This window comes from Salvelinus namaycush, chromosome 22 (assembly GCF_016432855.1).
Source record: "Salvelinus namaycush isolate Seneca chromosome 22, SaNama_1.0, whole genome shotgun sequence".
Lineage (NCBI taxonomy): Eukaryota > Metazoa > Chordata > Actinopteri > Salmoniformes > Salmonidae > Salvelinus > Salvelinus namaycush.
In genome coordinates this window covers 35,068,655-35,083,316 of record NC_052328.1, presented here as the reverse complement: position 1 = coordinate 35,083,316, position 14,662 = coordinate 35,068,655, and the positions used below count along the sequence as shown (strand labels likewise).

The 14,662-nt window shown below is 40.9% G+C and overlaps 1 protein-coding gene across 1 annotated transcript; it reads left to right on the top strand.

The window, feature by feature from the left end:
* Window positions 1-7,369: 7,369 nt before the first annotated feature.
* On the top strand, window positions 7,370-13,908 carry LOC120017774 (butyrophilin subfamily 2 member A1-like). Its single transcript, XM_038960750.1, has 9 exons — window positions 7,370-7,717; window positions 7,859-7,927; window positions 8,514-8,864; window positions 9,009-9,290; window positions 11,874-11,990; window positions 12,576-12,608; window positions 12,741-12,761; window positions 13,473-13,493; window positions 13,731-13,908. The coding sequence occupies exons 2-9, from the start codon at window positions 7,861-7,863 to the stop codon at window positions 13,859-13,861; spliced, it is 1,023 nt and encodes a 340-aa protein (XP_038816678.1). The 5' UTR covers window positions 7,370-7,717; window positions 7,859-7,860; the 3' UTR covers window positions 13,862-13,908.
* The last annotated feature ends 754 nt before the right edge of the window (window positions 13,909-14,662 follow it).

Sequence of the window (14,662 nt, the reverse complement as noted above, 5' to 3'; positions counted from 1 at the left end):
TTCCTTTAGAGCTGCATAACCAAGTCCAAGTTGTGGGCTAGAAGAACCATCCTCACATTTATATCAAATGCCGTATCTCCCCTGGAGCACTCCTGCATCCTGGAGGAAGTGTAAACACTCCTAAATGCATCACGATCACCTTCACAGTCTTCACATTCTATCATGACATGACAGAATCACTGGTTGGTGAAGACTTTGGTGATTGTCAGTCCAGTGTTTAGACACTTAGGGCAAACAAATAATGTACAAGTTGGTTTATTTGAGACATGTGGAATAAAAGCCACTGTTGGCTGGCTGCTGTCTGGTTGATCGCTGCTAGTTGTTATCTTCATCTCAACTAATTTGCGTCCAACGTGCTGCTGCGGGCTACCTCCTTTTCCTCCTCTACCTGTACTGCCACTGCCTCGATCGGCGAATCAGGCAAATGTTTTTTCATTCACAGCTTTTCTCAAATTGGCTAACTGAGATCGCCTATTTTTATTCACATACTGTAGGTATATTCTTCGAGATTTACAAATTTTGTCTCTCTTTACGTTGATTCTTCGCGGGGGATATTTTCTAACAAGGAAGTGCTGCGCAGCACGTGAGGCATTTTAACCAGTCAGGTTGCCGGAAAGAGCCTGTAAATGCCAGTAACCAATCGGATGTCAGGAAAATACTAATATTTGAGCACGAAGCACTACGTCTACAAAGAATATAGCCACGTGTGGACTAGCTAACGATATGCTCCGGAAAACAAGCTTTTCTATTTTTAGGATTCAACATGGAGTTGTAAAAATAGCGGTTGAAGTTCTACATTTAACATGCTATCAAGAACGACATGTATGGTAGGTGTAGTTGACGGAGTTGGGATAAAATGATACAAATAAAGTATTTATATACATTATTGCCGATTTATTTGTACATTTTATGAAAGTATGGAAGTTATAGTTGCAAAATATAAAAAAATCAGAAAAATTACAGATGGAAGCAAAATCACAATTGTGAGGCTGGCCTTAATGTTTGACTAATCTTTGACGTGCCTTTCACCCATCACTTGGACTGTTATTTGTATTTGTATTTATTATGGATCCCCCAGCTACTCTTCCTGGGGTCCAGCGAAGTTAAGGCAGTTTATACAATTTTTAAACATTACAATACATTCACAGATTTCACAACACACTGTGTGCCCTCAGGCCCCTACTCCACTACTACCACATATCTACAGTACTAAATCCATGTGTATGTATAGTGCGTATGTTATCGTTCGTGTGTGTGTGTGTGTGTGTGTGTGTGTGTGTGTGTGTGTGTGTGTGTGTGTGTGTGTGTGTGTGTGTGTGTGTGTGTGTGTGTGTGTGTGTGTGTGTGTGTGTGTGTGTGTGTATACATGTGTCTGTGCCAATGTTTGTGTTGCTTCACAGTCGCTGCTGTTCCATAAGGTGTTTTTTAAATCTGTTTTTTAAATCTAATTTTACTGCTTGCGTCAGCATTCCGTTTCTTTTTTATCCTGAAACACTCCCCAGTCCTTAACGATTACAAGCAAACCCATAACATGATGCAGCCATCACTATGCTTGATTATATGGAAAGTGGTACTCAGTAATGTGTTATATTGGATTTGCCCCAGACATAATACTTTGTATTCAGGACAAAAAGTTAATTTCTTTGCCACATTTTGTGCAGTATTACTTTATTGCCTTGTTGCAAACATTCTGTAACTGTTTTAAAATCACCATTGGCCTCATGGTGAAATCCCTGAGTGGTTTCCTTCCTCTCCCACAACTGAGTTAGGAAGGACGCCTGTATCTTTGTAGTGAATTGATACACCAGCCAAAGTGTAATTAATAATTTCACCATGCTCAAAGGGATATTCAAAGTCTAGTTACATTTTTTTTTAAAACCCATCTACAAAGTGCCCATTTGCGAGGCACTGGAAAACCTTCCTGCTCTTTGTGGTTGAATCTGTGTTTGAAATTCACTGCTCGACTGAGGGACCTTACAGATAATTGTATGTGTGGGGTACTGTCATGACCTTCGTAACAACATTCGGACCAAAGCGCAGCGTGAAATCGGTTCGACATATTATTTGAAGTGAACCGCACAAAAAACAATAAAGAATACACGAAACGTGACGTTCTGGAGTGCTCACGGGCAACAACACAAAAACAAGATCCCACAAAAAACCAGTGGGGAAATGGCTGCCTAAATATGATCCCCAATCAGAGACAACGCTAAACAGTTGCCTCTGATTGGGAACCATACCAGGCCAACATAGAAATAAAACAACCTAGATTACCCACCCTAGTCACACCCCGACCTAACCAAAATAGAGAATAAAAAGGCTCTCTATGGTCAGGGCGTGACAGGTACAGAGATGAGGTAGTCATTCAAAAATCATGTTAAACACTATTATTGCACACAGAGTGAGTCCATGAGACTTATTATGTGACTTGTTAAGCACATTTTCTAACTTATTTAGGCTTGCCATAACAAAGGGGTTGAATACGTATTGACTCAAGACATTTCAGCTTTTCATTTTTGATTAATTTGTAAAAATGTTGAAAACATAATTCCACTTTAAAATTATGGGGTATTGTGTGTAGGCCAGTGACAAAAAATCTGAATTTAATCCATTTTAAATTGACGCTGTAACGCAACAAAATTCTGAAGGCCATATATAGGGGGGAAATTGTCATTACACCTAGAATTCAAATATAGTGCATCATTATATACACTATCATTTGACATTTGATTCCAAAAAAGTATGAATGGTTCACACACAAATTGTACTTTTTTGTTTCCCATGATGAAATCGGGAAGGGGACTGTGAATCTGTCTCTATCTGTATGATCGTACGTTGTTACACGTGATATCTCGTAAAAATAAATAAAGACAGTCGTACACTCTCTATATATTAACTTCCAGTAATTTATGGGTAAACGTGGGTAAAATACCACGTTTCGGCATCACTGTGCCTTCCGATTTTGACAAAACTTGGTCTTGCCATAGAGATCCTGCATTTACAAAATTACACTGATTAGCCCAAGGCGGGAGCTATAAAAATGCAATATCGCAATTGGGCACTGCATTTGGGGGCTTGTGCGGGCCTGCCATATGAGCTGTTTTCGAATACCCATACTGATATACTGTATACTACATACTTAATGAGTATATACTACATACTATTAGTTCATTTTAGTACACTGTAAACTAACGGTATTCTTTCAGTTGGGTGTACTAGTGCTTTGCCTGTCTACCGGAAGTTGATGTTGTTGCTATGCAACCTCTTGCTGGCTTGTTAGCATGACAAATTACTAGCTAGACTTCAGGTGTGTTCATAAATTCAATCTGGAGTGCCAGAGAGCGCTCAGAGTGTGCTCTGTGCATTCGCAAATTCAGAGCGTTGTCAGATTATCCATTAGTAAATTCAGAGCGTTGTCAGATTATCCATTAGTAAATTCAGAGCGTTGTCAGATTATCCATTAGTAAATTCAGAGCGTTGTCAGATTATCCATTAGTAAATTCAGAGCGTTGTCAGATTATCCATTAGTAAATTCAGAGCGTTTTGCTCTCAGTGCGTTCAGAGCGCACAGTGGACGCTCTGGCCGAGGAGTTGGGTTGATCAATGGCAGTCAAGCACCCAAGCTAACTGGCTAACTTGCTAGCTACTTCCAGACACAAATGAGAGAACACCTCACTCTGACAATTTTACTCGCCCTAGCAGAGCTGGTTAGGCAGTTTTCATGTTATCCAGAGCATTGGTAACTATAACTGTGCTGCTGGCAACAATTGAATTATGTTTTTTGCTGTCTTTACTGATACCGGCCACATTCAACCGGTGTTGAATGACCAGCATGGTCAAATAATAATAATCACAGTAGTTGTCGAGGGTGCAGCAAGTCAGAACCTCAGGAGTAAATGTCAGTTGGCTTTTCATCTCTCTACCGCTCCTGCTGTCTCTAGAGAGTTGAAAACAGCAGGTCTGGGACAGGTAGCACGTCCAGTGAACAGGTCAGGGTTCCATAGCCGCAGGCAGAACAGTTGAAACTGGAGCAGCAGCACGGCCAGGTGGACTGGGGACAGCAAGGAGTCATCATGCCAGGTAGTCCTGAGGCATGGTCCTAGGGCTCAGGTCCTCCGAGAGAGAGAAAGAAAGAGAGAAAGAGAGAATTAGAGAGAGCATACTTAAATTCACACAGGACACCGGATAAGACAGGAGAAGTACTCCAGATATAACAGACTGACCCTAGCCCCCCGACACAAACTACTGCAGCATAAATACTGGAGGCTGAGACAGGAGGGGTCAGGAGACACTGTGGCCCCATCCGATGATACACCCTGGACAGGGCCAAACATGTAGGATATAACCCACCCCCTTTGCCAAAGCACAGCCCCCACACCACTAGAGGGATATCTTCAACCACCAACTTACCATCCTGAGACAAGGCCGAGTATAGCCCACAAAGATCTCCGCCATGGCACAACCCAAGGGGGGGGCGCCAACCCAGACAGGAAGATCACGTCAGCGACTCAGCCCACTCAAGTGACGCACCCCTCCTAGGGACGGCACGGAAGAGCACCAGTAAGCCAGTGACTCAGCCCCTGTAATAGGGTTAGAGGCAGAGAATCCCAGTGGAGAGAGGGGAACCGGCCAGGCAGAGACAGCAAGGGCGGTTCGTTGCTCCAGAGCCTTTCTGTTCACCTTCACACTCCTGGGCCAGACTACACTCAATCATATGACCTACTGAAGAGATGAGTCTTCAGTAAAGACTTAAAGGTTGAGACCGAGTCTGCGTCTCTCACATGGGTAGGCAGACCATTCCATAAAAATGGAGCTCTATAGGAGAAAGCCCTGCCTCCAGCTGTTTGTTTAGAAATTCTAGGGACAATTAGGAGGCCTGCATCTTGTGACCGTAGCGTACGGTAGGAGCAAGCCCATGTAATGCTTTGTAGGTTAGCAGTTGTGAGGTCTGACTTTTATTGATTGTATGTGGGGGAGTGATAAGTACATTGAACATGTGTGTGTGTGTTATAATTGTGCAACAAAGTGTGGCTAAACATATAGCATGACTTGACTAATCTTGGGAGGGGAGGGGTGCATTTCACGAGGGGTAGCAAGGATGGAAAAGTACTGAAAAGACAAGAAAACAGGAACTGTGAATGCAACAGGGGTGTGGGGCAAGACAGCAACACTCTATCAAGATAGCAGCGGACCCTCCGGAGCGCTAAGGGGCTGGACTAGCTTAAGCGCCAACACCAGCGATAGGCCAGTAAGTCTAAACCACACTGGACCTCTACTCTAACAGGCTTGCTCTGAAGCAGGAACTAACACTGTTAGAGTATATAGGGGAGGGGTTTTGGGGTGTTGCCCAGTTCCCTGTTTTATCCTGCGTGATGATACATTGAACCCGTATATACGAAAATTGCATTTGCCATTTATTGCTTAGTTAATAAATAATACATAGCATACAATAGGTGACTCATTGTCATACTTATCCTTATACCAGATTGAATTGACGCAACCTTAACACAGTAAAACCTTGAAATCAGCCCTTGCCTTAACAGGAAGCCAGTGTAGGGAGGCTAGCACTGGAGTAATATGATCAAACTTTTTGTTTCTAGTCAGGATTCTAGTTATCATGTGTTCGTATCCAATAGTGATCTCTCAACACTTAATTATCATGTATTCGTGTCCAATAGTGATCTCTCAACACTTAGTTATCATGTCTTCATGTCTAATAGTGATCTCTGAACACTTAGTTATCATGTCTTCATGTCTAATAGTGATATCTATATACTTAGTTATCATGTCTTCTTGTCTAATAGGGATCTCTCAACACTTAGTTATCATGTCTTATAGTGATCCCTGAACACTTAGTTATCATGTCTTCATGTCTTATAGTGATTTCTCAACACTTAGTTATCATGTCTTATAGTGATCCCTGAACACTTAGTTATCATGTCTTCATGTCTTATAGTGATTTCTCAACACTTAGTTATCATGTCTTATAGTGATCCCTGAACACTTAGTTATCATGTCTTCATGTCTTATGTTTCTGTATCAGCTGTGATTGGCTACTGAAGCTCCCTGGCTATTTCCTATTGGTTTCCACATAGTCCACACACACACTGAACTGTAACCAATGAAAGCTAACCAGCCAAGTACAGGGTGGGCAGAGAGCCAGAGCAACTTTCAACTTCCTCCTCTCTCTTCTGACTGCAAGGCTGTGTCCTAAATGGCAACCTATTCCCTGTATAGTGTATTTCTTTTGACCAGGACCCATAGGGCTCCGTCAAAGTAGTCCACTATATAGGGAATAAGGTGCCATTTAGGACGCATTCCAAGGCCAGGGTATGGACATGCCTAGTCCTAGTACATTGTTGTCTCATACCACCAAGACAGTCACAGAATAGGCCTAGGCTTGAATATAGGTAGGAGTAGGCCTAGGCTTGAAGATAGGTAAGAGTAGGCCTAGGCTTGAAGATAGGCTAGGAGTAGGCCTAGGCTTGAAGATAGGCTAGGAGTAGGCCTAGGCTTGAAGATAGGTAGGAGTAGGCCTAGGCTTGAAGATAGGTAGGAGTAGGCCTAGGCTTGAAGATAGGTAAGAGTAGGCCTAGGCTTGAAGATGGGCTAGGAGTAGGCCTAGGCTTGAAGATGGGCTAGGAGTAGGCCTAGGCTTGAAGATAGGTAGGAGTAGGCCTAGGCTTGAAGATAGGTAAGAGTAGGTCTAGGCTTGAAGATAGGCTAGGAGTAGGCCTAGGCTTGAAGATAGGCTAGGAGTAGGCCTAGGCTTGAAGATGGGCTAGGAGTAGGCCTAGGCTTGAAGATAGGTAGGAGTATGCCTAGGCTTGAAGATAGGTAGCAGTAGGCCTAGGCCAGTGAAGTGAACTCAAGATTTCTTGAGAAGATAGTCCTACAGTTCTTTTATTATTTTTAAATGTTTTATTTCAACTTTATTTAACTAGGAACAAATTCTTAGCTGCTTCTGTGTGTATCAGAGATGCAACGCAACACCTGCAATGTAGTTGATCAAGAACTCAACCATACTCTGGGAAAACGCTTTGATGCTGTCAGCATGACGTGTCCATAATGAAGGGAGCTGTGCTTTTACAGGTTGGATCTCCTCTGTGTCTCTCTCATTCAAAAACCCACGCACACACAGCCACACACAGCCCCCGAGCGCCGCCCCCTTGCTTTTACAACTGTTTGTTTTCAAATCCAAATGCTCCAGGGTGGGGTTAGTCTATCTACAGATCTAGGATCAGCTTCCTCTCCCTGTATTGCAACCTTAACCATTAGTGGGGGAAATAAAAAACTGACCCAAGATCAGCGTCTATGGGCTACTTCACCCAACACCAATCACAACCCCAAAGGGGAATTTATTTTTGTTGTTGAAAGAACTAATCAATGCTTCGACTCTCTGAGACAACTAGAATATTGAATTATTACGACAGGGTTCCCAGACCAGTGGGGCACCGCTTCTCTCGCTGTGTCACATGGTCCCGACATCAGCCAGGCTCGGAAACTACAACCAAATTTCACCCCCACAGTTCACTCTCATGTTATCTGATTCTGAGCTCACTATGCAACAGGTGTGTGCAGCGATGCAGTTGAACAGGTTCTTGTTCCAAGGAATAGAAAGAACAAGAAGGTAGTTTGATCACATCACAATAGTTTGATCACAGAACACTAGTACATTTATCAGACTGCAGTGCCTCAATAGGACCGATTCAACCAGGTAAATGGATCAGCTAGTTGTCTTTTGAAATGTGTTATACTATGTTATCCATTGTTATTGTAGAATTAATGCTACAGTATTGCTTTCCTGGTTTCAAGTTATGTTAGTCTTTCTCTTTATGATGAATGTAATTGTCTTCAGGAATGAAGGTGACTCAACTAGACTGTCTGTGTGTGACTCTTCTACATCTCCTACACACAGCAGGCTCTGGTACAGTAGAAGACACATTTAATATCTCACTGCCTTCAATACCTCTGTGTGTGTGATTAAATATTATCTCATTGTGTCTTTAGTCACTATTGTGGTCTTAAGGGTTCTACACAGTCTAATCAAATGGAGCCGACGGAGGTCCTTTTGCTTCTATAACATAGTTCTACTACTATTGTCCGGTGGCTCCATTGTGTAAACTGTGGAGATCCCTTTAGGGTGCATGGCCTAAGGTGATTTCCTCTCCTAGTCTCCTTTCCTTCATCTGCACTGATGTAAAAACTAAACTAATGGTGAATCCAACTCTTCTGTAGGCATCCACCCTATAGTACTACTATATATACTACAGTGTCTAGTACTACTATATATACTACAGTGTATAGTACTACTATATATACTACAGTGTATAGTACTACTATATATACTACAGTGTATAGTACTACTATATATACTACAGTGTCTAGTACTACTGTATATACTACAGTGTCTAGTACTACTATATATACTACAGTGTATTTCAGATCAGTGCAGATGAGAGAGGAAACCACTTTAAAACTATTGAAACTGTTAATCCGCCTTTTCTCTTCAGAGAGGTTTGAGGTTCTTGGTCCAACTGATCCCATTGTTGCTGTGGCTGGTGATGACATCATTCTGCCCTGTTACCTCAAACCCAACATCAGTGCTGAGGACATGACAGTGGACTGGCTGAACCTGGACTCCAAAGACGGTCGTGTCTATCGTTACCAAAACCACAGAATCATACGAGATGATCAGATTCTCTTCTATAGAGGAAGAACATCACTGTTTAAAGAGGAACTGTGGAGGGGCAACACCTCTTTGAAACTGACCAGGGTACAAGGCACTGATGAGGGACGTTACAGATGCTTAATTCAGTCAAAGAGCTGGTATGATGATTTCACTATTCAAGTCCTCGTTGAAGGTGAGGTTTATTTTCATGTTATTGTAATAATCTAACTACATTACAATGACATCACCTCTTTCCTTCATATTACTGAATACAGTATGTGTCTATTTGTTCACAGCCTGTCACCAGTTAACATCCAGTCTATCTGTGTGTCTGTAGCTGTAGGATCCAAGCCAGTGGTGTCCATTGAGGGACACAGAGAAGGAGGGATGGGTCTGCTGTGTGAATCAGAAGGCTGGCACCCTGAGCCTGAGCTGGTGTGGCTGGACAGTAAAGGAGTCAATCTCTCTGCTGGTCCTCCTGAGACACACAGAAACTTAAAGGGATTCTACACAGTCAAACAACATGTCATTGTCCAGGAGACTGACACCAACCGCTTTACCTGCAGAGTCCAACAGAGCCGGATCAATGAGAAGATGGAGACAGAGATTCACCTCCCTAGTGAGTAACAACATAATATTATTTAGACATGAAACACTGGAGATATTGATGTGTTAATATCCAGTATATGTTTTATCCAAAGGCTTTGAGACAACAATACAAAAGGATAGTGTTTATTATGGCACACTCAACTGCTGTGTGGTAGTATTAGTACCAAACCCTGTTGTTGATGTGTAATGATGTGTGGTAGTATTAGTACCAAACCCTGTTGTTGATGTGTAATGATGTGTGTGGTAGTATTAGTACCAAACCCTGTTGTTGATGTGTAATGATGTGTGGTAGTATTAGTACCAAACCCTGTTGTTGATGTGTGTGGTAGTATTAGTACCAAACCCTGTTGTTGATGTGTGGTAGTATTAGTACCAAACCCTGTTGTTGATGTGTAATGATGTGTGTGGTAGTATTAGTACCAAACCCTGTTGTTGATGTGTAATGGTGTGTGTGGTAGTATTAGTACCAAACCCTGTTGTTGATGTGTAATGATGTGTGGTAGTATTAGTACCAAACCCTGTTGTTGATGTGTAATGATGTGTGGTAGTATTAGTACCAAACCCTGTTGTTGATGTGTAATGATGTGTGGTAGTATTAGTACCAAACCCTGTTGTTGATGTGTGGTAGTATTAGTACCAAACCCTGTTGTTGATGTGTAATGATGTGTGTGGTAGTATTAGTACCAAACCCTGTTGTTGATGTGTAATGATGTGTGGTAGTATTAGTACCAAACCCTGTTGTTGATATGTAATGATGTGTGTGGTAGTATTAATACCAAACCCTGTTGTTGATGTGTAATGATGTGTGTGGTAGTATTAGTACCAGACCCTGCTGTTGATGTGTAATGATGTGTGGTAGTATTAGTACCAAACCCTGTTGTTGATGTGTAATGATGTGTGGTAGTATTAGTACCAAACCCTGTTGTTGATATGTAATGATGTGTGGTAGTATTAGTACCAAACCCTGTTGTTGATGTGTAATGATGTGTGTGGTAGTATTAGTACCAAACCCTGTTGTTGATGTATAATGATGTGTGGTAGTATTAATACCAAACCCTGTTGTTGATGTCTAATGATGTGTGGTAGTATTAGTACCAAACCCTGTTGTTGATGTGTAATGATGTGTGTGGTAGTATTAGTACCAAACCCTGTTGTTGATGTCTAATGATGTGTGGTAGTATTAGTACCAAACCCTGTTGTTGATGTGTAATGATGTGTGGTAGTATTAGTACCAAACCCTGTTGTTGATGTGTAATGATGTGTGGTAGTATTAGTACCAAACCCTGTTGTTGATGTGTAATGATGTGTGTGGTAGTATTAGTACCAAACCCTGTTGTTGATGTGTGGTAGTATTAGTACCAAACCCTGTTGTTGATGTGTAATGATGTGTGGTAGTATTAGTACCAAACCCTGTTGTTGATGTGTAATGATGTGTGTGGTAGTATTAGTACCAAACCCTGTTGTTGATGTGTAATGATGTGTGTGGTAGTATTAGTACCAAACCCTGTTGTTGATGTATAATGATGTGTGGTAGTATTAGTACCAAACCCTGTTGTTGATGTGTAATGATGTGTGTGGTAGTATTAGTACCAAACCCTTTTGTTGATGTGTGGTAGTATTAGTACCAAACCCTTTTGTTGATGTGTAATGATGTGTGTGGTAGTATTAGTACCAAACCCTGTTGTTGATGTGTGTGGTAGTATTAGTACCAAACCCTGTTGTTGATGTGTAATGATGTGTGTGGTAGTATTAGTACCAAACCCTGTTGTTGATGTGTAATGATGTGTGGTAGTATTAGTACCAAACCCTGTTGTTGATGTGTAATGATGTGTGGTAGTATTAGTACCAAACCCTGTTGTTGATGTGTAATGATGTGTGTGGTAGTATTAGTACCAAACCCTGTTGTTGATGTGTGTGGTAGTATTAGTACCAAACCCTGTTGTTGATGTGTAATGATGTGTGTGGTAGTATTAGTACCAAACCCTGTTGATGTGTAATGATGTGTGGTAGTATTAGTACCAAACCCTGTTGTTGATGTGTAATGATGTGTGTGGTAGTATTAGTACCAAACCCTGTTGTTGATGTGTAATGATGTGTGGTAGTATTAGTACCAAACCCTGTTGTTGATGTGTAATGATGTGTGGTAGTATTAGTACCAAACCCTGTTGTTGATGTGTAATGATGTGTGGTAGTATTAGTACCAAACCCTGTTGTTGATGTGTAATGATGTGTGGTAGTATTAGTACCAAACCCTGTTGTTGATGTGTAATGATGTGTGGTAGTATTAGTACCAAACCCTGTTGTTGATGTGTAATGATGTGTGGTAGTATTAGTACCAAACCCTGTTGTTGATGTGTAATGATGTGTGGTAGTATTAGTACCAAACCCTGTTGTTGATGTGTAATGATGTGTGGTAGTATTAGTACCAAACCCTGTTGTTGATGTGTGTGGTAGTATTAGTACCAAACCCTGTTGTTGATGTGTAATGATGTGTGGTAGTATTAGTACCAAACCCTGTTGTTGATGTGTAATGATGTGTGGTAGTATTAGTACCAAACCCTGTTGTTGATGTGTAATGATGTGTGTGTTTTAGGTGAGTTATTTGATTACGCAACCCCATTGAGAATGGCCTTCATTGTGCTATGCTGTCTGGGAGCCGTCACTGTGATTGGGTTAGCTCTGGCTATCTACTGCATACATAATAAGAAAGGTAATGGAGAGATGATATGAACATTGAATTGTTGGAATGAAATGTCTGCATTGTTTTTTTCAACCTCAACACATTCACAGTGGTTGTATTCTATGGATACATGATAATATACTACACCTGCAGGTGATTAACATGTTAACACTGATGACTGATTTTAACCTGCAGGTGATTAACATGTTAACACTGATGACTGATTTTAACCTGCAGGTGATTAACATGTTAACACTGATGACTGATTTTAATCTGCAGGTGATTAACATGTTAACACTGATGACTGATTTTAACCTGCAGGTGATTAACATGTTGACACTGATGACTGATTTTAATCTGCAGGTGATTAACATGTTAACACTGATGACTGATTTTAACCTGCAGGTGATTAACATGTTAACACTGATGACTGATTTTAATCTGCAGGTGATTAACATGTTAACACTGATGACTGATTTTAATCTGCAGGTGATTAACATGTTAACACTGATGACTGATTTTAATCTGCAGGTGATTAACATGTTAACACTGATGACTGATTTTAATCTGCAGGTGATTAACATGTTAACACTGATGACTGATTTCAATCTGCAGGTGTGATAATAGATCAACTCAAACTGCAGCGGGGTAAGTAGTGGTTTTATTGTCCATAACCCAGATTACACACATGACTGTAAAGATTCAATATGCAGACTACAGCTTCTAATTAACATGTTAATGATGTTCTCACTGTCTTCCATCTACTCTACATGTTTACAGATGACCAAACAAAGGAGGGGGGTAAGTAGTGTCTTCAGATCTTCACTTTGCTAACATGTAAACCAATGTCTCTTCTATAGATGGAACTTCTAGTGCAGTAGAAAACACACATTATGTTCTAGAACAGGATGTGTTGAGACTGTAGAGGACCACTAGACTAGAGAGAGGTAGTCTCTGATACACCTGGATCACTGATGGACCAGTCACATTAATGTTGATGTTCTAGAACAGGATGTGTTGAGGCTGTAGAGGACCACTAGACTAGAGAGAGGTAGTCTCTGATACACCTGGATCACTGATGGACCAGTCACATTAATGTTGATGTTCTAGAACAGGATGTGTTGAGGCTGTAGAGGACCACTAGACTAGAGAGAGGTAGTCTCTGATACACCTGGATCACTGATGGACCAGTCACATTAATGTTGATGTTCTAGAACAGGATGTGTTGAGACTGTAGAGGACCACTAGACTAGAGAGAGGTAGTCTCTGATACACCTGGATCACTGATGGACCAGTCACATTTAATGAATTAAATTTAGAAGTGGTGTTAGGGTAGAATATATTTATTGTAGAAGTTGTCTCACAGAGGTATGCTGGGCTCATGGAACTTAATTAGGATTTGTGACGTTAGAAAAGTGATATGAGACAAGGAGTCCCAGAGAGAGACCACATCTTCTAGTGTTCATGTTAATGATGTTCTCACTGTCTACCATCTACTCTACATGTTTACAGATGTCATCAAGAAGGAGAGAGGTGAGTTGTGTCTTTAAATCACCACATTGATAACATTATAGAAACCAATGTCTCTTCCATAGATGTAACTTCTAGTGAAGTAGAAAACACATCATGTTGTTCATATTAATGTTCCCTGACTTTTATCTGATGTTGGAACATTGATATGAGACGAGGAGTCCCAGAGAGAGACTACATCTTCTAGTGTTCATGTTAATGATGTTCTCACTGTCTTCCATCTACTCTACATATTTACAGATGACCTCAAGAAGGAGAGAGGTAAGTCGTGTCTTCAGATCGTCACTTTGCTAGATTTATTTAAACTATGTTACGTTTTTGTTGAGCACAAAGTGGAATCGGTAGTTGCATCATCCATTTTTTTGTTATAAATTAATTTTCTACCCCTTGATTCTTGAAGAATATAACTTATTAATGATTAAAGAGCTTAGTTTAACTGTTCTACCCCATCAGAACTCAAAATATAACCTTGTTTTATCTCAATGCTTGTAAATGTAAACAAACACTATGTGGCCTCAAAACATGTATAAAACTATAATGTTGATACAGTATCATGGATGGTCAGTCCTTGCATCCATATCTCTGTCTATGAATTTGAGAGTGATATTATTTCTTCAGCCCCTCCCTCAGCTTTTTACCAAAACAACAGTGGCAGGGATCACCTTTTGTTATTGGCAATGGCCAACTTCTGATTGGCCCCAGGTGTTCCTGATGTTGGAACAGTGTTATGAGACAAGGTCCGGGATTCATTGCAGGGCGCATTATAACACAGCACACTATAACAGACCTTTAAAAGTATTTTACGCTTGAGTCGACATGTGCAGTGTTTACCATGAATGCGATCTCCGCGAATGCCAGTGGAAAATGCCTTTAAAAAGTATTTTGTCAGCTGTGAAGAGCCCTGCGGTATACTGCACATTGGATTGAATCCTGACCAAGGATTCCCAGAGAGAGACTACATCTTCTAGTGTTCATGTTAATGATGTTCTCACTGTCTTCCATCTACTCTACATATTTACAGTTAACCTCTGGGAGCAGAATAGTAAGTACTGTCTTCAGATCATCACTTTGATAACATTATTAGAACCACAAAAGTAACATTTTCTTTAATTTACCGACTTCAAGTACGAAAACATTTTAAGAAGGTTATTTTGAGCTCATTGAAGATGCTC

What these genes read in the sequence shown, in the direction of transcription:
- LOC120017774 (XM_038960750.1), top strand. Translation starts at nt 7,861, where the DNA reads ATGAAGGTGACTCAACTAGACTGTCTGTGTGTGACTCTTCTACATCTC. An exon ending in CTGCATACATAATAAGAAAG is followed by an intron (nt 11,991 to 12,575) that starts GTAATGGAGAGA and finishes TTCAATCTGCAG; the next exon opens with GTGTGATAATAGATCAACTC. An exon ending in TCAACTCAAACTGCAGCGGG is followed by an intron (nt 12,609 to 12,740) that starts GTAAGTAGTGGT and finishes ACATGTTTACAG; the next exon opens with ATGACCAAACAAAGGAGGGG.